The sequence below is a fragment of the Octopus bimaculoides genome, chromosome 2 (genome assembly GCF_046866305.1).
Source record: "Octopus bimaculoides isolate indiv1 chromosome 2, ASM4686630v1, whole genome shotgun sequence".
NCBI classification, from domain to species: domain Eukaryota; kingdom Metazoa; phylum Mollusca; class Cephalopoda; order Octopoda; family Octopodidae; genus Octopus; species Octopus bimaculoides.
In genome coordinates, this window is record NC_142929.1 from 77,863,300 (window position 1) to 77,887,857 (window position 24,558).

At 34.2% G+C, this 24,558-nt stretch overlaps 3 protein-coding genes across 8 annotated transcripts in view; 2 read left to right on the forward strand and 1 right to left on the reverse strand.

Moving 5' to 3' along the window:
- LOC106869687 (calcium uptake protein 1, mitochondrial) overlaps positions 1–502 on the forward strand; it is a 50,920-nt gene extending 50,418 nt beyond the window's left edge. For all 3 annotated transcript variants that reach the window (XM_014915517.3, XM_052978375.2, XM_014915519.3), the window contains one exon: positions 161–502. In XM_014915517.3, coding sequence (XP_014771003.1) covers positions 161–312 — 152 coding nt within the window. In that variant the 3' untranslated portion in view covers positions 313–502. The remainder of the gene's footprint in view (positions 1–160) is intronic.
- A 990-nt stretch (positions 503–1,492) lies between these two features.
- LOC106869689 (heterogeneous nuclear ribonucleoprotein F) lies at positions 1,493–9,263 on the reverse strand. 2 transcript variants are annotated; one of them, XM_089347074.1, is made up of 10 exons: positions 9,238–9,263; positions 7,611–7,775; positions 6,499–6,654; positions 5,487–5,630; positions 4,466–4,604; positions 3,050–3,255; positions 2,727–2,959; positions 2,514–2,646; positions 2,259–2,435; positions 1,493–2,146 (listed from the first exon to the last, which is right to left on the reverse strand). In XM_089347074.1, the coding sequence occupies exons 2-10, from the start codon at positions 7,714–7,716 to the stop codon at positions 2,034–2,036; spliced, it is 1,407 nt and encodes a 468-aa protein (XP_089203200.1). In that variant the 5' UTR covers positions 7,717–7,775; positions 9,238–9,263; the 3' UTR covers positions 1,493–2,033. The 2 variants fall into 2 exon arrangements, with proteins under 2 accessions (XP_089203200.1, XP_089203201.1); XM_089347075.1 differs by having other exon boundaries at positions 9,195–9,260.
- Positions 9,264–9,455: 192 nt separating this feature from the next.
- Positions 9,456–24,558, forward strand: part of LOC106869691 (MOB kinase activator 1B) — a 73,611-nt gene continuing 58,508 nt past the window's right edge. For 2 of the 3 annotated variants that reach the window (XM_014915523.3, XM_089347077.1), the window contains exon 1: positions 9,459–9,631. Coding sequence is in view for 1 of the 3 variants with exons in the window: in XM_014915528.3 (XP_014771014.1) it covers positions 9,618–9,631 (14 nt within the window). In the remaining 2 variants the exon portion in view is untranslated. Of the gene's footprint in view, positions 9,632–24,558 lie in introns of all 3 variants that reach the window. The other variant, XM_014915528.3, reaches the window with a different exon arrangement.

Genomic DNA, 24,558 nt, shown 5'->3' on the forward strand with positions numbered 1-24,558 from the left:
TAAGATGACTCAGCTTAAAAATTTCAGTGACTTTTTGTTATTTTTTATAATGGCATCCGTAGGTGTGAGGTTGGAATGTTTTAGCCAGTTTAAATTCAAATGATGCATTATGTCCATATTTTAAATGCCACTCTAGACAAATCTTTTTTTTAAATTGCAGATGATGGTCAACTCAGCAACAAAGAATTTGTGCACGTTATGAAGCAACGAGTAATGCGAGGGTTAGAGAAACCAAAAGACACAGGTTTCGTAAAATTGATAAACGCAATGATCAAATGTGCAATTTATCAAACTACAAGCATGTTTGATTAGTCTTTTTACACTTTACAACATTTAATGCTAATTTTGTTTTTCAGCTAAAACTTTTACATTAAGTTTATCTTATTTCACCTTACAGTCCTAAAAACATCACTAACAACTGCATATGTTCCTGCATTTACTTTGTAAATAACTTTAAGTTGAAATATGTTGATTTGTTTAAATAAAAACTTTTTACAAACAAGGAAAGACTGAATTCATTTCTAATCTAATGTTTATATAAGTAAAGGATCACATTTCAATTACTGGGTGCAGTCATCTGGATACACTTTCTTTAGGACGAGATCTGCAACTTATGATTTCATACTTTGTTTAAACCATTAATTGAAATTTTAACTTCTGGATCTTCATTCATCACAGGACATACAATTGCTATCCGTAGAGATACCTAGCATAGGATGAAGCTTTTGCCCTGGTAATTTTCCAAGTTATAAAAACCCTATAATTGCTTTTGTGTACGGTGAAAAGACTTCATCTGTAGTATATGTACAAATGTTTTATTTCATCAAAAGCAATTTCAGCCTAACTGTTGGTACAACCTTGTTCGCACCTGATATATCTATAAACAAAATAAGATTGTTCAATCATATTGCAATTAGTTTTCCCTGTTAAATCTTTTCTCCAAAGTGTCTCTAAGTCCTTCTGTAACTGTTAGAAATCTTTCAGTGCCAAAGTTCTTTATATTTTGAAGACCTTCCCTATCAGAAGATCAAAGTCATCTATTTGTTACATGCTTCAGATGTTCTGCATTTTTTGCATTATAGACATTCAAAATTTGTCACCTGGTTAAGGCAATATGAATTCACAAAACTACCAACTTTATATGCATGTAGTAAACTTGTACAGCTAGAAAAATTCCATTTTCTTAGCAATAAAAAGATGTATCATCCAAGCTGCTGCATAAAAATCTGCAATTTCAAAGAAATTACCATCCACCTAAGCTCAATATATGATCCAACTCTTTCCTATTCATATTGGATGACTTACAATAGACTTCTGCTGTTGAGTATAAGTACCTTGAGACCAAATACATAGCTAACTCCTTAGTCAACCATTCTTGTCCCAACATTTAGCTAGATACAAAACCCATATTACATGCAATGCTCATGTCTGCCAAGAGTTTAGTCAACATTCAAATATACATTTCAAACTCCAGTTAATAACACAAAACTCATTCAATAGTAAAAGCCTTTATACATAAAAGATGTTACATTGAAATTTCTAAAGTGATATTATCTAGCAATTAGGAAAAACAATTGTTCATAGAATGGTGGTGATGAAATACTTGAGGTGTGAATTGTTTTAAAGCAGAGCCAGTGGCATACAGTATCATCAAAAAAGTTTGCTTTTTATTTTTTTTTTTAAGTTGCACAATATTTAGCAACACTACCACCTAATGCCAAAAGCTACCCCCAACTGGATGGATGATTCTTAATGCATTAAAAAGAAAACTGCATTTAAGATCCATGGTAAAATCCTTAGTTTCCTCCTCGTCTATGAATTTAATGATTATGAAATTTGCTATAGAATCTGAAACATAACTTTACCATGAATTCACTTATTTGAAAGTCTTATTCAAAAAATGCTTTCTTCAAATGATGATGCATTGATGTAAAATTGATTTTAGGCTTAGAATCTACTCCGCAATGTTGTCATGTTCATAAATTCTCCATTGTCAAGCTTCATGTAGAGCAAGAGGTTGTTGACAAACCAGATCAAACCCAAAACTCACCCCCATAATTGTTCATTGCAGCTCCCATGCCACCACCCATGCCACCTCCCATTCCACCCCCCATGCCACCACCACTGTTGAAGTCAGACATGAAATCTGAAAAAGAAAAGAAATAGCATTTGAAATATCAAGCAGAAAATTTTAAATAATGTTATAAAGGATTTTTTTCTATATATATATATATATAAAAAAAGAAATTAATACTTACTACCACCATAATTATTCATTCCGCCACCACCTCCCATTCCTCCACCACCCATTCCACCTCCAATTCCTCCAAAGCGGCCACTGCCCATGGGGCCGTCACCATAGCCACCACCAACACCACCACCATCACCACGGCCATCAGGAGTAGAGTTCAAGAAGAGCTCTATGTAACGATCCTCTAAAGAAAGAAAGAAAATGAATCAAAACATGAAACAAATACAGACATAAGTATTGTGAGATAAGGAATTAAGCTTACGAATGTAATTTTTGTGTCTTTCCATGGAAGATACAGCATCCTGATGGGAACTGAAGTCAACATCTGCTTCTCCAGTTGGCCTGTTATTTCTATATTCAAATTCCATCCTGATTGGATCCAAAGGTCTGAAGAACTGCAAATCAGACAAAAGTTTATTATGGCATGCACACACAACATGCATGTAAAACAAGACCAATTTGAAAATATACTTACATCTCTAATATCCTGTTCAATAGCTTGGAATGGTAGACCTCTCATGTGTACAGAATGTCCAGATTTGCTGACATACATACTGCCAGGTGTTGCACCTTTTGGTCTTGCAAAAGATCCACCTTGTAATCGACCTCTGGTTTGAGGACGAAGATTTCCTCTTCTGTTGAGACCACCAAAACCCATGCCACCACCATAACCACCTCCATACTCATCATAGTCATCTTCAAAGAATCCTACAAAAACAAATACAACCATAAATTAAAGTGGTCTAAGTTTACATAAAGGAATCAAGACTTATGTTCATTAAAACATGAAACACCCACCTTTGACATTTCTGCCACCTCTTCCTCGACCATAACCACCAGCAGCAAAGCCACCACCACCCATGGCATTCATACTGCCTCCAAAACGATCATTTCTATCATAAGGACCAGGTCTGTTACCAGCCATGAATCCTAGATTACGTTGTCGTGGTGGTCCAACATTTGCGTAAGCCTCTTGCAATGTACTAGGGAATATTTCAATATATCTAAAATAAGAGAGGAACAATATTAACACTGGCACAATGCTTAAAAACATGAATAGAAAACATCCCCATTTATACACAGGATACTGAAATTTACGTCAAAGATAATGCATTACAAGTTTAAGTTATTTATATTTCAGTATCCTGTGTATTAAATAAAGGGGGGAAAAATAAAGAAAACTGAAAAAACCCATTCACACATCATCTACACACTAGTCACTAGATTTAGCCAGGTTATGTTGCTACTGTAATACTAAGTAGCTCATTCAGCCAAAACCCTTAACACTAGGGACATTTGAATGATCAAGCTTGAGAATTCATAACATTCAGGATTTTTTTTTGTCTTCCTTCTTTCCCAAAGAAGTTACACAATTACTTGAGGAATAACATCCGAAGATCCCCACCAACCAAATAATACTACCTTCAAGCTTGATCAAATCAAAAACCCATATAAAGAACATCTAGTTTCAAACGAAAATACATGCACAAATGACAAACTATAATTTGAAATCTGTTACCAAAAAATAGAAATTCAGAAATACTCCTGCAAGCTAAGGAGGAACCAGTCTCAGTTTCATTTTATAAAGATTTCATGTATGTATTAAATGTATCCATTAGAAAATTGCCAGTATTCACTAATACTCAAACAGGCCATAAATTTAGCTAACAGAAAATATACTAGTCCAGATGAATTTTATCCAATTCAAATTGCCCATTAAGTGAATTTTTCAAAAAAGCCTATCTTAACCTTGGGCAAAAATAACTAAAGAATGGATCCAGGCCACTCACTAAATATAGGCTGAATGAGCTTTTACATATAAAATTACAATTTTTTTTTTTTAATCTTAAAACAACCCTTCTTAACTCCAGTATAATTCATTTAAAATTTAATCTACAATGATGATAATACAAAAACAATTACAGAACTTTATAGAAAGAAAAAACAAAATCAAAACACAGAAAAATGCTTTTCATAGAATTATAAGAGAGGCACAATGTTTTAAGCCAACCAGATTTTACTTTGAGAATGAAAAGAATCAATTTATTCAACGAAAATTTTATATGAAAAAATATTTGAAAGAAAAGCATTTTTCCAGTGTGCAAATTTATCCCAATATAAATTATTAAAAATTAAAAAAATTAATCCAGTCATTCAAACTCAGCACACAAACCAACAATAGATAAGCCCCAACAGGCCCATCCGTCCTCCCACCTGTGCCCCAGTCTTGCCATGTGTTTATCCAATGCTTTTTTGGCTATTTCTGGTGATGCATACTGTACATAGGCCTCCCCCGTGCTGCGCCCCTGTCGGTCCTCAGGTAGCATAATCCCATTGGGGACAATCTCCAGCCCTACACACCCGTCCCAATCAGAAAGACACATAATGAAGCAACAAGTGAAACTTATCATGCAAAAAATATTAAAAACCAATTTAAATTAAGATAAAAATATCAAAGTGCATACAAAAAAGTTAAATATTCAAAATACAAACATTATAATAAGGTGGGTTTTTTTTTAAATACAAGCCCAACCTTTAAAATTCGATCAACATTATTATTCTTCATAACTAATAAATTAGCAATTTAACATTAATAAACAAGATATAAATATATATATATTTACAGTATTTAACAAGCTATTTCATTTAAAAACATTTTCTATATATCATTCCAATAAGCTAACAAAACAGGAAGAAAGGACTAACTTGAAACAAATAAAAAAAAAAATACAACTCAAGAGCCTTATAATTTTTATACAATCAAAATTTAAATTACAAAATTACATCAGCAGAACATTTACAATACAAATACATGGCAATGTACAAACAAGATTAACAATTCAATATCTAAAATGGTTAATTTAGAAAATAGCAAAGTATACAAATTTTTCCCTATTAAAATATTACAGCTCTGTAATTAAGTACATATAATCAACAACCTACACAATCTCAAAAAAATAAAAAAGGGACAGGGAAACTTACTACCAGCATCTGAAAAACGATAATTAAGGGGAACAATATATACAGGTAAATATATAACATCTAACTATATACACTATTTAGACTACAAACTTGACCACATATCTTTATAGAAATTATAAAGCAAAGGTAGAGACCAAGCTCCTGCAATAATTTCTTACACTGATAATGCAGTTATTTGTAGTCAGTCAGATACTGATTACAACTAAAAAGTCCATAAAAAAAAAACTATTCAGTTGTAAAGAAAAAATCTTACCTGTGAAAAATTGAGCAATCTCTTCTTTTGAACATCCAAATGGCAATCCTCTCATCCTTACCACAGCATCACTTTGACCAGTCACCTGACTGGATCCAGCTCGCTTGATAACCCAATCCATCTCGCTTTTCTTAGATCTGAAGACTACAAACGGTTAGATTGAAAGCAATGTCGTTAGAAACCAAAATCCTTACTTTCCCCATTCCTAAATCTCCACAAGAATTTACAGTAAATGTGAATAATAGATCAATTTCAAAGATATGAATGTAAAAAAGACATGGTTTTCTAGAAATACTAAATAAACGAAATGTTTTACTATGGTGATGCTACAAACAGGATGTCCAGTATTTTGTCAATGATTCTAATTAAACATTGAGTTAAGTCTGCTTCTCAACCAAACGGTTTGAGGTTCATCCCATTGCATGACACTTTGGCAAATGCCTACTGTAGCCCCAGGGTGATGGAAGCCTTGAGTAGTTGTAAACAAGTGTCACTAGTTTACAATATTCTGCAAAAGAACATGTCTGACCACAGGGAAATATCTTGCTTGGCAGCAGATGGTTAGCAAACAAGGGCATTCAACCATAGAAATCTGCCTTGAAAAACAAGCATAAAAAGTGAAAACTAAAACAACTTCAGATTAGTAAACACAAATACATCCATATGTAAGATCACATTAAGAGAAATTGCTATCTTAGAGATACACCTACAATGACAAACACCTTTAAACTGCTGTCGCAATTGGAAGTATTTCGTTCCCAAAATTGTGAAAACATGTGTCCATGGAGGAATATTACCTTGCCTGGAAATAGGTGAGGGTTGGCAACCAGTTAAAATTTGCATCAAATTCCATGTGACTCATGAATAAACTGGATATTAACATTTCCCTTCCTGAAGTAAATATTTCATTTCCACTTCAGTATTTCAAGTAAACCATTTTTTTTTTATACATTCCAATTATTTTCGAAATTGTGCCTTAATTTTCACATTTCCCAAATTTTTCATTCCTTACCTTCAATGTATCTCTGACCCATATGAGCATTATTCTTTTTCAATGCCAGTTCCTTGTCCTCGTTGCTGACAAACTCCACAAAAGCCTCACCACTAGGTCGACCCTCTCTTGAGTAAGTGAAGTGAACTCCCATTTCCTCACCATAAACTCGGCAGCCTGTTGGAAATGGAAGGCAGATCCAAATAGATTCACACCATTTAAGATATTCAGCAAATCTCACAAAAAAAAAAAAAAAAGTACATTTTTACTACTACACGAATCTCCCTTTACAGTTTTGATAGTTTCCAACAAACCTGACCATCAAAAATTTTTCACTGCTAAAGATCAATGTAACAGTAAAAATTTAATTTAACCCTTGTGGGAAAGATCATTAAACATGCACCACCTCTAGCTTTTATGTTTACCCTAAGATTTTTTTTTTGTTGCTCTAAACCAGTGGTTCTCAACTAAGGGCCCCAGAAAAAATTTTGCTGTAGATAGATGTATGCAAGAAACGGCTAGGTTTCAACCTCCACAAGTTAATGTGAGGAAAAGATATGAATTTTGAAAGACCCTTCTACACGACTAGGTTTTAATCATCGAATGTCTGCGGGTCCACCAGAATAAAATAGTAATCAAAGGGATCCATAGATAAAAAATGATTGAGAACCCTTGCTTTAAACGAATCCATCAAAACCGTTCATTAGGTAAATTACTCCTTTAAATGAAATAGGTATATAAATTTATCATGTAAACGTCCGACACTGGAGTCACAACAATGTAGAATTTTTTTTTCTTTCTTGAGTTCAAGGACTCATAAAACCGGTTAGCCGGTTTCCATGACCGAGTTCGCAACATTAGCTCTGAACTGGACGCCGGTCCGTTACATGGTTCAAAGCCAGCTATTTTGAGTGGAAAAGATTAAGTCATTTACATCAACTCCAGTACTTTAGTACTCTTTTATCGATCCCGAAGGGATGAAAGGAAAAGCTGAGCTCGGCAAGATTTGAAAAAGCTGCCGAGTATAGAAATGGCAGTTATTACATTTTATTTTGATGTGTTTTCCTTCTCTATATAAACCACTGCCTCTAAAACGAAAAACGGATGTAATACTAAAAAATTTCAGTCCAAACCTTCAAAGAACTTGAGAACATCTGAGGCTGTGGCAGCCCATGGAAGACCACGGAGTCGCACAACACATCCCTCGTCGTCATTATGTTGATCTTGCGACTGTTGCATGGTGACAGCAAATTTACGAGAAATCTGGAAAGTGACTTCAAAAGACCTTGCTCAGCTCCCTAGAAATAAATATTTGTACTAAGTGATTAACTGGAGCAATTAATAAAATCAAGTTAAATTACAAGTTACAACATGAAAAAAAAAATACAAGTATGAACACGCTTTAGTTACGTTATTACACGGAAGCAAAAAATATAAATAGTTGCCCTAATTTGAATTAAAATCAAGTTACGAAAAAAGAAAGTTTTCTGAAATGCCGATATATAAGAAAAGAAATAAAAATATAAAGTGAAGTAGAGCGTTCTAGTAAAAAGAAATGTCTAATGCTTTGAGTGTATATGTATGTATGTGTATGTATATATATATATATATATATATATATATATATATATATATATATATATATATATATATATATATATATACACACACACACATAAACCAATCCTTTGTATTTCCTCCTCTTACGACATTGCGATAAGTATCAGAGGAGGACGCCTGACTTAACAAAAGAATAGTGAAATGAGGACAACTATGAGTTACTTTGTATAACGAAGCTTTTACTAAAATATAATAGTCAACACAAGAATAAACTACGTAGATTTTTTTTTAATACAAATAGAAGTAAAAAAGAAAACAATTGAATGTGGGCTTTGTTGAAAGCTGCCGCTCGCCATGATGGGGGGGGGGGGCAAATATAAAGCCTCACCGGTATTTTTTAACAAAAACAATATACATTCAATAATTTTCAAACTAATAAAATAATATACGGGAATAAATATTTAAGGTATTCGTTTGAAGGCAAATAGCATGATGGTGCCAATTTTTTTAATGCTAAATGGTTTCAAATTGAAAGCTATGTTGGTTGAACAAGAAACGTGTAAAAGTGAAGTATTTTCTCAATATGGAGTTGATAACCTTTCTCTTCTTTTAACTCTTTTGTACTTTCAGTTCAAAATACCACTCAGAAACAAATTAAATAGAAATAATATTTTCGCAAATAAAAAATGTTCATTAGTACATATATTTAGACATTAAAAACGAAAGCTGTTGAGTGTTTTCTGAGGGAGAGGAATTGTTACGAAACATTTGTTAGAGACGAGTCAATGGCTGAAACAGTTTTTCCCGCCCAGACGGACTTCATTCGATATTTCAAGGAGAATTATGTTGTGATATCACTTAACGATAGAAACAGAATATCTTACAATAAAATATCGACTAACAAAATGCACATAAAAATATGCGAACAAATTTAAGATAAATAACGTAAAAATTAAAACAAAGAAGAAGCGGAATTTTTTTTTTTTGTTCCTTGTCCGGCAAGACAAAAGATGGCACGTGCAGCCGATACGTGATACAAGATAAAACTACATTTTCCTTAAGATAATAACTTAAATTTAGAGCTAAATCGTAATTAATATTCCTCTTCACTCTTTATAAATTAAACAACTAAAACTGTACTATATAATCATACATACAAACACCAAAACAGTTTCTTCCGCCTCCAAACCTGCGACTTACCTTTTAGTTGACCTGCTAAAGATGGCGGAGAAAAATTTTCGTTTCGTTATATACTAAAGGCTCATGGGAAATAATCTCAAGTCAAAATTCTTTTTATACATTTATATTAATAACATTTTTAATTCCTTAGAAATTAATTATTTTTATTAACAGAAAATTATTTCTATGATTAAATAAACTTATTCAATTTTTTTAAAAAGTTTTTTTTTAATGCTTCTGTTAGTAGAACGTAGCCATATTGCCTGTTACCGCGTTTCATGGAATAGTCTTTGTCATCGGCTGTTATCGTAAACATCTACATCGGGCTTTAATTAAACTGACCATTTTTTAATTGGAAAGATCTTATTTTTTCACTCTGTATGCTTCTTTCTGGATGAACAATGAGTTTTCTCTTGTAAGTATAACTCCATTCGTATCCGGTTTTTTCAGCCAATGTTTATAATAGATCTTTCGTCATACAAACAATCTTATCTTATTTCGTTACAGCTAAAACAACGAAGCACATTACAAAGTGAAACTCTTTGAATTAAAATGTACTTTCACGAAATTTTTGCAAATTAACCAATGTCTCACCATGCCATTTCTTACTGGATGTCATTGAATGATTAGTTTATGAAAGTTTCTTTTTTGGTTGAGTGAGCTATCGATTTCTATCGATCATCAAACGTCATTTGGTTTTGACGTAGATTTTATTTTACAGTATCCTGTGTTATCATTTCCACCCTCTCGTCGCAATAATTTTAGAATTTCTTTATAAAAATCTTTCCTTTTTAATTAATCCTTGATTGGAAAAAAACTTTTTAACTTCATTCCCCGGCTTCAATGTTTGGACTTTTCAGTATCTGCCATTGTCACCTAAACAATGATTATTCCATCTCAACATCTTCAGGAAATACACAAGAATTATTCTTATTACTATCGTTGTTACTCATGTTTTGTTTAACTAAAGTCTTTAAAAGTTTATATATCAGGTGTAATTAATGTAACGTTATATTACCATTTATTTGCCTTATATTGCGATCTCTTAAAGTGTTTAGTAAAAACTGTTATTGCATTTATCAATGAATGAAACCTTAGTGAAGTTGTTGTAGAAACTTCAAATATGAAGTGAATAATAATCAGTGATATTTTATTTTGTATCCTAAAGTTCATTGCAAGTTAACCATATAAAAGAAAAAGTTTACTTTTGTTTCCTTCATAATACTAGAGCTAGTCAAATTGCTTTCACTCTAAATAGAAGATAATATAATGAAGAATTGCTAAGTATATTGTGTATGTATAGATATGCCTGTATACATTTGGTTTTAAGGAACTATGGAATGGTTACAATACTAGGCTGCCATTCTGAAAGTTGGTGGCATGATGTATTTGGGGGTCCTGGTGAATTCTTCAAACGACACGCTTCTCCACCTCTCTTTCAAAACAATTTGGAACTAATTACTGTTGTCGGACTTACAAGAAAACAATTCTTTCTAAAGAATCGTGTTAAAAAAAATTAGGCACTGTCATGGTATTAGCTGTCAGAAGCGAAAGTAGAAAAATCTAAACAAGGAATGTTACTGCTGGTTTGAGTTGAAATCTGTTTCTTTGGCTACTGACTGGCCGGAGCTATCTATCTATCTGTCTGTCTGTCTGTCTATCTCTCTATCACTCGTCCACCTTCGTTTGTTTCCGTAGAATTTATCAAATTAGAAAAAAAAAACTTTTTGGCTACTTCCATCATGCTAGCTCCACACGAGGGGCATATTTTGGGGGTATTTAAAAGTCCATGTCTCTTAAGCCAATTAATACTATTTTCTGTTGTAGCGGTGGCGATGGCAATATCGCGGTGATTAATTCCAACTTTGGATTACGCGTGGTGGTGGTCATTGGCGGTGCTGATTGGTGTATGTGATTTGTTTTTAAAAACAATAATGAATAATGCAAAAATATATTTATTTATAAAGTTTAAACTGAACTTCATTTGTTTAAATTCTACGAGAGAGAGACAGAGACAGACAGATAGCTCCGGCCAGTCAGTAGCCAATGAAACAGATTTCAACTCAAACCAGCAGTAACATTCCTTGTTTGGATTTTTCTACTTGCATTTCTGACAGCTAATACCATGACAGTGCCAAAAATTAATTTCAATAAAACTTTATCTAAAGGGTTAATTAAAAGACAAAATGCAATTTTTTTGTATTACAAGTGGATATTGGACATATCTATGTACCTGTGTTGTGGTCTCGCCTGGGGTTGTCAACTTCTTAAATGTCTGGCTTTGAACTATTTCAAACAATCCTTTATTGCCTTTGAGTTAACGAGATACAGACACCCTCTCTGCATAAGTCGCAGGAATTAGCAGCCAAACCTTCAAATCACATGCTTGCCAACCTCTCAAAGTTCCAATGGTTCGTATTTAACTGGTTTCTTTCAGCTGTTTAGAGAATAACACTTTTGATACCCTGAAAGATTAAGCAGGAAAAGTTACTGTAATCCTCACAAAACTTTAATTCATTAAATGTCTCTCACTTTACTACCTGCCACCCACCCCCATTTCGCTTGACTCCATGTTAACCTTAAGCAAGTAACAACATAGCTTCTGTCTTTTTCATAAATCAGCCTATATTGAATATTTAGAAAGAAATTATTGTGCCAAGATATCACACCATATTTAAAGTGGGTCAGTTTATTGCTTGTTGGGGAAAGTTAACCATTCAAGCAGTTGACATTACTTTGGAGACATTCAGAATATTCCAACGTTAATTGAAACAAAAATTGAGCTTTATTTTGAAATGTTAAACTTTGAAATATGGTAATGCTACGAATGTCTATTAACTCTAAGTAACCAATAGCATGCTCAGTGGAATAGTAAAGTCTTCAATTTTCTTTTGCTTTTAGCCATTGTGCCAAAGCCATTCTGGTGCAGTTCCTTCAATGGTTTTAGTCAGTAATATTGTTGTCAGTACTAAACTTCAATCTGGTACTTATTCTATTGAATTGCTAAGTTGTTCATTTTGACACAATACTGGGTTTACACTGGTTAACACAAAAAGGGAACACACACATACTGGAGATATGCAAGGGGATGGAATGAGGGGAAGAGAAACTGGAGAAGTCAGTAGCACCAGCAGAGAGCTTCAAATGCAGTCGCTGCATACAAGTCTGACGCAAATTCTCCAGGCACCGATCCATGGCCTCTTGAGACCAGATGCTTGTTTACACACCCGCACACATACGTCTGTTCTGGTCATGCTTTACCTGTTTTCATGTCTTCACCTAAAATCATTACACTCTCTCTTTCTGCTACTCTCCGTTGTAGAGGCCTCTTTAGGCCCTTTAGTCATGCAAGGTGACATCACTCAAGCTACTACCATAGAGTAAAGTACCCAGTACACTGTAAAGCCATGCTGTGTACTCTTTAGGAGGCTAGGAAGGGTATCCAGTTGGAGATATCATGCCAAATCAAGCATTGCATCAAGATACATCCCCCAACTCATCAGACTGTCTTTGTTCTTGCATGGAGAGCAGACATTAAATGAGACAAATGCTATATAATATACATGAGTCTTCTGCACTGTTTCCATCTTCCTAATTCCACTGAACAAAATATTGGTCATCTAGAGGCTAGAGTAGAAGACATTAGCCCAAGGTGCTGCACAGCAGAATCAAACTCTGAACCATGTGCCTGCAAAGCAAACATTTTAACAAGGCTTTGCCTGTGAAAACCGCATGTTATATTTCTAGTTATTCCTCTCCTGTGTGTGGTGGCCTTTAGAACCTGAGTAATATACTGTTGCTACGAGAAATATGAACTGCAAATAATATCAAGCAATTGAAACAACAAGTAATGTTTCTTTGAAATAATTGTTATTCAATCATAAAGTTATTGGTTTTTAATCCTCATGGTATCATGTTCAAATATGATTTTAAATTGAGAAATACCTGTTTCATGTTTTAAACCTCTTTCACACACATCCCTAACACATTTTTGAACTTCCTTTTGGTGAACATCTATGAAGAGAAGTTTCCCTATAAAATTGTCGTTAGAACTTCTGTGGTTTTTATATATATTCTTGTTTCAGTCATTTCACTGTGGCCATGCTGGAGCACCACTTTTAGTCGAGCAAATCGATCCCAGGACTTGTTCTTTGTAAGCCTAGTACTTATTCTATTGGGATCTTCGCTGAACCACTAAGTTACAGGGATGTAAACACACCAGCATCAGTTGACAAGCAATAGTGGATACACATACACACACGACTAGCTTCTTTCGGTTTCCGCCTACCAAATCCACCGCAAGGCTTTGGTCGGCCAAGGCTATATAGTAGAAGACACGTACCCAAGGTACCACACAGTGGGACTGAACCTGGAACCATGTGATTGGTAAGAAGTTACTTACCACACAGCCACATATATATATTCTATTTTATTTCTATTCTTTTACTTGTCATTTGACTGCGGCCATGCTGGAGCACCACCTTTAGTCGAGCAAATCGACCCAAGACTTATTCTTTGGAAGCCTAGTACTTATTCTATCGGTCTGTTTTGCCAAACCGCTAAGTTACAGGGACGTAAACACACGACCGTCGGTTGTCAAGCAATGTTGGGAGGGACAAACACAGACACACAAGCATACACACACACACACACACACACACACACACACACACACATATACGGCGGGCTTCTTTCAGTTTCCGCCTACCAAATCCACTCACAAGACTTTGGTTTTCTTCAAGAAGTCAAATTTCTCGAGCTAATTATTTTCCAATTAAGTAAAAAAAAAAACTGTATAATTGTTGTTCCTAACTGTTCTACATACCTTGTCTTGGATCTTGGTAGTTAGTTCTCATTTACATATGAAATCACTTGATTGCAGTAAATACAAAGATACTTGATTTAAAAGACGATCATTTTACACCATGAAAACAAATTGCGATAATTATAATGACAGTGCTGTAAAGACTGTGTAAGCTTTTTGTCTTTGTTAAACACTGCAGTAAAGAGAGATTCTTCAACAACCATTGTAGAGATTTAACAACTCCATCCCTGCAATATATTAATCTCCATCTGTAAAATCCCATAGCCAACACACTGACTGATCTTATCTGCCACTCTAAATATGTCTTTATAAGCTATGGATAGGTTTTTCATTCTTGAATGAAATGGAGTGAAGAAACTCTCTTCAAATTAATTCACATTTGAATCTCATTCAGTCCTTTACATATAATTTTTATAATCAATGAAGATAAAGTAAATGTATGTATTTAGAAAGTGTCTGAAAACTATTGGTGATGGTAATTTCTACAGGTCAACAATTTCAAAGTATTTAGATGCTAAAGTTACTGACTTTTAGATAAAACTGCTATGGGGTATAAATTTTTCAGTAACAGTTTAAGGTGACATCATCATTCTCATGCCCACTTTTCATACTTGCATGGATCAAACAGTTTATTGAAGCAGTTTTCTATTGCCTGTTACCCTTGTCACCAACCCTTCTTTGTTTCCAAGCAAAGTAGATATTTCACCATGGACAGACATTTTATATAGACTATTGGAAATGAATGACACCACCTGTATGATGGTGACACTTGTCTACAACAATCACTCTGTCATGGCAAAGTGACAAACCTGCACATATGTACATACAGTGGCCTTCTTTTCAGTTTCTGTCTACCAAATTCACTTGCAAGACTTTGATTGTCCCCAAGACAGAAGACACTTGTTTAAAGTACTGCACAATGGAACTGAACCTAAACCATATGGTTGTGAAGCAAACATTTTACCCACACAGTCACACCTATAAATTATAATTTAATTGCACTAAGTACACTGCTACTAAAGTCAATTGAATTTTTACATTTCAGTTAAAATAGAAAACAAGGCCTATCATTTGGTTAATGTAATCAGTTTTAGCATAACATTATTAAGGCAAATTGATAGATTACCTCACTGCATTTGTTCTAGTAGTCTGAGTTCAAATAGTGCCAGAGTCAACTTTGCCTTTCTTTTGGGCTTGATAAAAATACCAGTCCTATTCTGCTGTCAATTACTTTTTTCTAGATGAACTTGGTTGTGATCAGAGCTAGAAAGGGATGGGCTCTACCACATCTAAAAATACCTAACATATACTATTAGAAGTTAAGGGTACGAGGTAAGCCTTGGTCTGTTGGTAACAGTACGAAGGGTTAAGTTTGGAAGACTGACTTAATTTCACTTGGCAAAGAATAGAATGGTTGTATGTTTATATTTGAAAATGTGAATATGTGTTCAATAGTTATGGCACCAAAGTTGGACAACAGTACTTTAAATGATTTGGTATATATGCACTATTAAGCTTAGAGATAAGCTGGAATTAGATTAAACTATCTTTTTAGCTAACAATTTTCAGAATTTGGATAAAGTATAAACATTTGATTTGCATACAAAAATATTGAGCCATAGTATTATCATCATGATTTAATGTCTGCATTCTATGCTGACATAGGTTGAATTGTTCAACAGGATTCGATGGGCCAGAGGACTGCATTGAGCTCTAATTGTCTACTTTTAGTATGGTTTCTGCAGCTGGATGCCTTTCCTAATGCCAATCATTTTACAAAATGTACTGAGTGCTTTTCATGGTACCAGCACTAGTGAGGTCATTAAGTAACTTAGAAGATAAGACTCCTTGGCAAAGTGGTGGGTGCATGAGTAATGAAGAAACATTTTGGTAATATAAAAAGGATTAAAACTAAATACTGTTCATTTACACATTTTAGCATCCACTTTTTCATGTTGGTCAGTTTATTAAGGCAGATTTCTATGGTTGAATGTCCTTCCTGCCACCAACCTTCACCAGTTTCCAAGTAAGGTACCTATTCACATGTTTTCAAAGAATATTGGAGACACACTGCTTGTATGATGGTGACACTTATTTACAACTATCATGCAGTATCAAAACAAAATTAAAATATACATACTTGCATCCATACATAATAGATGGCTGATTCCCATAGCATAAAAATGACTGAGATCAGAACATTCCACCTGAATGGGATGCTAGTTTGTCACAAGATTGCTCTAGTCCACTTAGCTGTAAATGAGTAATGTGAAGTGAAGTGTTTTGCTCAAGAACACAATACACTACCCAGTCTAGGAATCAAAACCACAACCTTGCAATTGTGAGTGTAACACTGTAACCACTAGGCCATATATCTTCACTTGTGTATAGAATGTCTGAAATACATGGTGGGAGAATGGCAAGAGCTGAAATATCTTTGATCATGGGTCAGCTTGATCAGAACTGACCTGGGTCTAAATAACTTTATTAATAATGCCTTTCTATTTATAACCTACAATAATAATGTTTAACTTTGATAATAGCAATAACATTAATGTGTCAATAATCCTAATCTAGTTTTTTTGTTGTTTTTTTTTATAAGAAAATTTTCCTTTAAAAATAATTTTATTACTCTTTCTTCAAATTGGCCCTTTAAATATGTCTGCTTCTATATGTTTTCATCTCATTCCTAAGGGTAAAAATATTTCCTCATTATAGGAGTTATTTCCTTTGATATTTTGCATTAAATATATTAAGTTTCAGAATTTGTAATTTCATTGATCAACATAGAAAAATAGAAAGTTCCAGAAAGTATAATTCTTGTGAAGATTTAAGAAGTCAACCATTTAAAGGATGATAAATTGAACGACAGTATTTTTTATTCATTCCATTTATGGAATGAAATTATTTTTTTTCTTTTTATAGTACTGGTGTAGTTGTGTGGTTAACAAGTTTGCTTTCCAACCACATTGTTTTGAGTTCAGTACTCCTGCAAGGCATCTTGGGCAAAAGTTAGGTAATATTTCCCTGTATGTGGCCATAGGAAAATATTACCCAACATGGAGACAGTTAGGGGCATCTGGGCATAGAAAATCTGTCTCAAACTCTGTCCAAACCATGCAAGTATGTAAAAAGTGGATGTATTAAAACAATGGTGATTTCTGATTTATAAGGTAAGTTACATGAACTGTGTAGATAAAATGCTTTTGCAACTTTTGAACAGTGATGTTTTTTTCCCAGTATCAGCTTGTATAAGTAGACAATAAGATAGTAAAGCACCAACTACATTATCAAGTGAACCTAAGCACAATATGCTTATTTACTGAGAAAATATTTATTCATCACCATCATTTAACATCCATGTTCCATGCTGGCATAGGTTGGGTAATTTGACATAACCAACGGGTCCATTGTCTACAGCTAGAAGCCCTTAATACCACTTTACAGTATGCACTGGGTGCCTTTTTTCATACCACCAGCACTAGTAAGATTGTGATTCAGCTTATAAGACTATGACCCCTGGGGTGGTGGCTTTATGCAAAAAGATGTGGGGACCAGAGCAGAACAGGTTTCTTGCTGTAGACAAGCTACATGACTTCTCACATTTTAGAATGATTGGGTAGAGCTGGAACAAAAGATAAAATGGTAATGAGATGTTTGGGTGGACCCTCAAGGTACAAGGTGAATGGAAATGAGTGGGACAAAAAAAAACCCAGAGTATGTGGATGGATATTGTGAAGAGGATATAATTTGTTGGATATTATAAACCATTTAGGATAGTGTGATTTTTATATATAGTGAAAGTAATCACAGGCTGTCTCTTTTAAGTTAACCAACACAGATCTCTCCCATTCTTCCAATTGTAAACACTGACTTTGTCATTTAGCCAGGAATCTTGATTTATATTTATATATAGTTGCTCCTAAAAAGTAGAATTTTGTATTATCACATTTAATATATTATAATGATATTTATTGGAAATCATGACTGGTCATGTCAGTGGTATTCTGGACAGCAAGAACTGAAAGATCGTGTCCCCTCACTGCTATTGTACAGTGTCTAGGCTGAAAGTCTGAACTCATAATGGGCCAGTCCAAGTAATATCCCGAGTTTTCTTTGGAGTATAAGACATGCATATGGGTCAGGGGTACAAACCAGCCCCAGTGCCGAATTTCGTTTCTTAAAGTTTGGTACTTATTCTGTCTATCCCTTTTGTCAAACTGTTAAATTGTGGGGATTTAAACAAATCAATGCTGGTTGCTGGGACACAAGCACACACACACACACATATGCAGCAAGCTTCTTCAGTTTCCATTTCCCAAATTCACTCAGAAGGCATTGGCTGTCTGGTTGCAAAACAAGCTTGTCAATTGTTCTGCCATTCTTGCACCTGTGTGTGTGTGTGTTATATAAAATTTTCACAGAAAATTTTAATGCTATGACAGTAACTTGACTGCATTTGCTGCAGATCAGACAAATATCATACTAATTTATAAAGACATATTTGTATTCTAAGTTGGTGGGGGAGGGGAGTTTGTAACAAAGAACTTCATACAGACCCCAATCCTTTTAGAATTTATGAAGTAAATTTTGTTTTAAATATTTCTGTCTACTATTCAGAGCTGATAATGTCCATGGTAAGTTATTCTCAATAACAGCACTTGATCCAAAACCAAAAAAATAGTAATGTTCTTGTTAGCAATCTTGCATGAAGCAAGCAGATATTTGGTTCAATTCCTGTAACAGATCATTGTATGTTTATATATATTAATTTAGTTTTACTATATGTTAATTGGTCTTGTTTGTATAGAATATCAGCTATTGATAGGCTGGACTATTATAATCTAACAGATCTCCTTTCTCTTTCTAGTTAATTCATTTGGCTGTTATGTCTATAATGGTAAATCAGGCCTATTCCATGATCAGTCGCAATGCTAAAAGACATATTCATGACTTGTAAGGGCTTGGTCTGGAACCTTTGCACAGCAGCCTGCAACACTCAGAGCTGATCATTGTGGCGTCTTTCAAAGCACCTTATTCCAACATTGCACTTTGAATAAAACTCTGAGTGAGGGCTCACTTTTCACAGTTGTCAATGGAAATGTGACATGCTAATTGGATTTGAGGAGGTTCTTATACCTTTTATGTTGACCTCTTTGTAAATATCATCTGTTTGGCTAACTCACCATAAAAGAGAGCATTTAGTATTCAACTGTCTTCCATTCAAACAATGTATCCTGCTCATTGGAGCTAACTCTTGATGGAATGAGTTTCAGTCTCTTCAGTTCTGCACTGCTGAAGTGCAGTTGTACCATGAATCTCTAAGAAAAGCTGCAGATTTTTGTAGAGGAAACTTAGGTGGAACTGCTCTTGTATTTTCACGTGTTAAATTGCCCCACATCTAGGTGTCTCTCTACCATATAAAAGTGTGATTAGGACACTAGTTTGTTATACACTATTCTTCATTCATGCTTAGGCAAATTCCATGATCTAACTGGAATCTGTATTAGTCTTCCAAAAGCAACAGCTTCCATATTTTCACTGATTTTATTGTCTGTTCAAGTGAAAGCCTGTTCTCCCACCTTCTTCCAAAAACAGAACTTCTAGACAACTTCTATTTCTTCAGATTTCTTTATGATTGGGTTATGTGACAGTTGGACTGTTTTGGCCTAGAACATGGTTTTTGACTTCATAGTTGATCTTACAAAGTCATTTACAGTATTCTTTAAATCTTTGTGGGAGTAGCCCATTAATACACTGTCATCGATGTAAAGGAACTCCTATCTTTTCATTCTTGTTCCTTTCACCCACCCATTCTAGATCTTTTATTTTCTCAGCTATGAAGCCCTGAGGGAATAAGCTCATCATAGTGGAACTCTTTAATTTTATGGAGTATAATACAACTCCACTAATGTTGGTGCCACTATAAAATTCTCAGAGCACTAAGTGGATAGAAGTGATTCAAAAGTGTAGAAAAGTAGAGAGAGAGAGTATGAACATGGTGATGGAAATACTGACAGAAAGACATTGAAAGCATATTGTGCTACAATGAAATGCACATGGTACAATTTGTAAAGTGGTTGATGTTTGGAAGGGTTTCTACCCAACAAACTATGCCAAAATGGTTTCCTCACCCATCCAGGAAAACAACCAAACGAGCTTTCACATACCATGATAATGGTTATGTTGGTGATTCTAGAAGAGAATGCAGGAAATAGCTTAGGATAACTACTATAGTTTTCCTTGTAACAAGGGAAACTATGGCAGAGAAACTTGTTAGTAGCCATAGAAACCATTCTAGTGGTGCAATCTGTCAAGAACTAATTCCTGTCAATGCAGCTGTTTCCCCTGTGTTGAATATTTGATTATAGATGATAGCTAAACCACTCACTATACTACTTACCAACAATAACAGGTGAGGTGTGACGTAGCAACAGCTGGACTTGGAGAACAATCATTGAACAATTGGTCTTTTTCACTTCTAATCTACTTTCTGTTTTAGAGGGTGGTTTTAAAAGAAACTTACTGGTTTACTCTTCCATGAATTATTTATTTCAGTTGGCCTCTGATAGATGCTTTATAGTATTTAGTTGATTACATGATTTTAATTTTAAATATTATTAAGGTTTAACTGCCTTTCATCCCTTTACAGTTCAAGTTGTAGCCCATACCATCTCCATTTGAGTGAGATTTTATATCTAGTTAAAAACGAGAATCATTCTCAGATTTTGATCAGTCTTAACCACCAATGTTTTATATTTCCAGTTTCTAGTCACTTGTTACATATGTTCACTTCATTATTCATTCTCAATTGTTTGAACAAGCCAGATGCATTTTTGTCTGACATTTATATCACATATGTCCTCATTGTAGAAAGAGCATTTCATATCTAAATCTCTACTACTTTAACAAAAGTATTAGCTACATCTTTAGATTTAAAATAAAAGACATGAACATGGCTGTATGGGTGCAGGCATGACTGTTAAGCTTAAGAATTTACTTCACAACCATGTGGTTTCAGGTTCAGTCTTGCTGCTTGGAACCCCAGGCCAGCCAAAGACTTATGAATAGATTGGTAAATGGAAACTGAAAGACGTGTGTCTGTGTCTGTGTGTGTGTGTGAGAGAGAGAGAGAGACTCTTTGTCTCTCCTTGTGACAGTGTGTGATAATTGTTCAAACATGCAAGCACTATCATTCATTTCCAATCTTTAATAAAAACATGTAATATCATGGGAAATGTTACTTTATTTGAAACAGGAAGGGCATTCACCCATAGAAAATTTGCATCAACAAATTCTATTTGACCTGTGTAAGCAAGAAAAAGTGGACATTAAAATGGTGATTATGGTGAGTGATTGCCAGTGGAAGAGCATTCAGTTGACATTTACAAAAAGTTATTGATCAAAGATAATCTTAAAGAAATAAGACTGTTATAGTATGATTATAACAGAAATGTGATTTTTACAGCTCTCTAAGATTCCATATTATATTACTATAGCAAGATGTGCTTGAGGACTAAACTTATCAAAGCTTTATTAAAATGAGAATTTAAGTTTAACCTTTTTGATACTAATGTACTTCCCCTGATATAAACTTCCTATTTTAAAGTGATCTAAATTAAAAACTTTCAACATTCATGTTAATTTATATTCCAAAAACCTTTTTAATATTGACAAAGTAATTTAAACTAAATTGATTATTATTTTCACATAATAAAAGGGTTAAGTTTAAAAGACTGGTTTGATGCTTAAATTACAAATTTTAAAATGTTGATCTTATAAGTAATTTAAGAAACTGAGAATTTGTATTTCATGTACATTTAGATTGGCTGTCAATGATAAGAGATCAGGCTATTTTCATAATACTCATTAATTATCTGTATAACTGTCAGAAACTCAACTAGCAATTAAGATAAAATAAATAGTTGGCATTTAGAGGTATTTTTCTTATGTTGATCTTGACAGTTTTGTTTTTTTGTTCTTTTTTTCTCCCTATTTGAAAAATTATTTCAGATTTCCAACTACCTTGACATCAGATAAAATAGTTTTAAAATTTTAGTTTCCTTCCTTGTTTAAATATATATAGTTAAAATACAGAATATGTTTGTATGGTTGTGTGGTTAAGAAGCCCGTTTCACAAGCACTTAGTTTGGGGTTCAGTTCCAAACTAAGACCTGGGCCAACCAATGCCTTGCATATGAATTCAAGAGACAGAAAGTGTATGGTGGTTTGTTTGTATCCTTATAACTTAGTGGTTTTGGGAAAGAAACCAATAAAATAATTACTATAGTTTTAAAAAGATATAAGTACTGGGTTGATTTGTTTTTAGTTGGTGCCTAAGCATGGCCACAGTCTAATGACCAAAGCGAAAGCTAAAAATAGCATAGAATATTGAGTTCAAAACACTAAAGCATTTTGGGAAATTACTGTTTTTGGTTTCCTTGTCAACAAAGGGATTCCTTTCTGATATAAAAAAAAAAATGGGCTTTACACTACTTTTAACATGATAGACAGAGTATGGTTAAATGTTAAAAAAGGTTGGCATCACAACTATATGGTTCTGGGTTCAATCCCACTGCATGGCATCTTGTGCAAATGTCATTTTCTATAGCCACAGGTTAACCCAGACTTTGTGAGTGAAATTGGCTTGATGTAAATTGTATAGAAGCTCATTGGGCAGATTATACATTATCTTTAAATGCCCATATTCCATGCAGTTATTGGATATATGGTCTGACAGGATCTGATGCTTCTAAGAACTAACTACACAGTGTGTGAGGTACTTTTTCATGGTACCAGCTTGCAAGATTACAGTCCCCCTTGACTGGGTGAGACTACTGAAGAGAGGGAAGCAATTTTATGCAAGGAGTTAAGAGGCTGGAACAGAATAGGTTTCTTACTGCAGAGGAGCAATATGACTACTCATATCATAAAAGAGAAGGTGGGAGTAATGGGCATGGTGCTGGAGAGAGAGAGAAAATGGTAATGTTGATGTGTGAATGGACCCTCAAGGTACAAGATTAATAGAATGCTGTGTGGCACAGTCTTGTTGTGCACTGTATCATGCTGATTCTACTTGACAGTTACATTAAGGCTATACTTGTTCAGTCATTTACATATTACTTCAGGAGCACATAATTCATTTAATCAAAAACTGAATCCTCATTGAATGACAGAGATCCGCCATCAAAAATGTGATCTATATGACAATTATATGTACAGTTAGTAAAGGGAGGAAAGACTATATATAATGCATGAGATGAGCTTTGGGAATCAGTTGAGAAAGTGCCAGCATGAATAAGTATGGGTTTCTGAAAGAAAAACATTGAAATTGTTGTGAAGTTAGTTCAAGGAAGTAATTAGGGCAGACCTTATACAGATGTTAGAAATTAAGACCCTTGGTAAGATGCTCTCTTGTAAATCTATTCTGCCCCTGTCGTAATGGAAAAGCAAGGGTTAATTTATCAGAAAGATAATTATTGATGCTAGCATGAAGTAGTAGTTGTAGACATTCAAAAATTTGCATAATTGATGGCACTGCAAGATGGACCACCTCAGACCAATCACTTAACTACAAAATATTGCTTGCCATAAAATTCCTACAGCAAATGTAATAACCACTCTCTCAATGTAACCAGCTAGTCACTTTGTATTGATATTTGTGAAGTCCTTCATTAATTAATTAATTTTCTGCACCAGTTTTAGCAGTATTAGCTAACTGATGTGGCGACAAGTTGCTTTCTTGGAATTCTTTTATTTACTTGAATTATCACTGACCTTAATTCTAAATTACCAACAAAAAAGATAAATTATTACTTGTGATGTCTCTGCCATCAATTATCTTTCTTGTGCAATATTGCAATATTAAATATGACACAAATATTTAAGCTGCTAACATTTCTCTGCTGCCATTAAATTTCATTACCATTCAGACAGATACCCATAACCTTTGGTAATGTGATTTATCTACTTGAACTCTTAATTACTAACAGAAGGTGCTTTAAATTTAAATAACATAGATGATGCAGGCATGGTTGTGTGGTTGAGAAGCTTGCTTCCCAGCCATGTGGTCTCAAGCTCCCACTAAAGGGTATCTTGGACAGATGTCCTCTACTGTAACCCCAGGCCTTAACCAAAGCCTAATGAGTAGATTTGGTGGACAGCAACTGAAAGAAGTGCATGTGTGTTTCTGTGTACCCTTGTCTTGACATTGCAAGAGGGTTGTTGTGAATGAGCATCACTGTCATACAAGTGATGTCTATTTCCTTGCTTAGAAACAGGTGAGAGCATTTGAAAGTAATTAAGTTCTACCTTGTTAACCTACTTCCATTTAAAATTCTCAGAGGGTGGAAAAAGAAACACATTTTAAACTACTCTATCCAGAGTTTTGTATATACTTTTGTGTAAATTGTCCTTAAAGAAATAAGATAAGTGGTTGCATTTAGTTCTTGTGTATAAATGCAAACCCTAGAATTCTAGGCTTAAAAATCTGTAGGGATGCATTTATTATACACAAA

What these genes read in the sequence shown, in the direction of transcription:
- LOC106869689 (XM_089347074.1), bottom strand. Translation starts at nt 7,716, where the DNA reads ATGCAACAGTCGCAAGATCAACATAATGACGACGAGGGATGTGTTGTG. An exon ending in GGGTCAGAGATACATTGAAG is followed by an intron (nt 5,631 to 6,498) that starts GTAAGGAATGAA and finishes AACCGTTTGTAG; the next exon opens with TCTTCAGATCTAAGAAAAGC. An exon ending in GATTGCTCAATTTTTCACAG is followed by an intron (nt 4,605 to 5,486) that starts GTAAGATTTTTT and finishes ACGGGTGTGTAG; the next exon opens with GGCTGGAGATTGTCCCCAAT.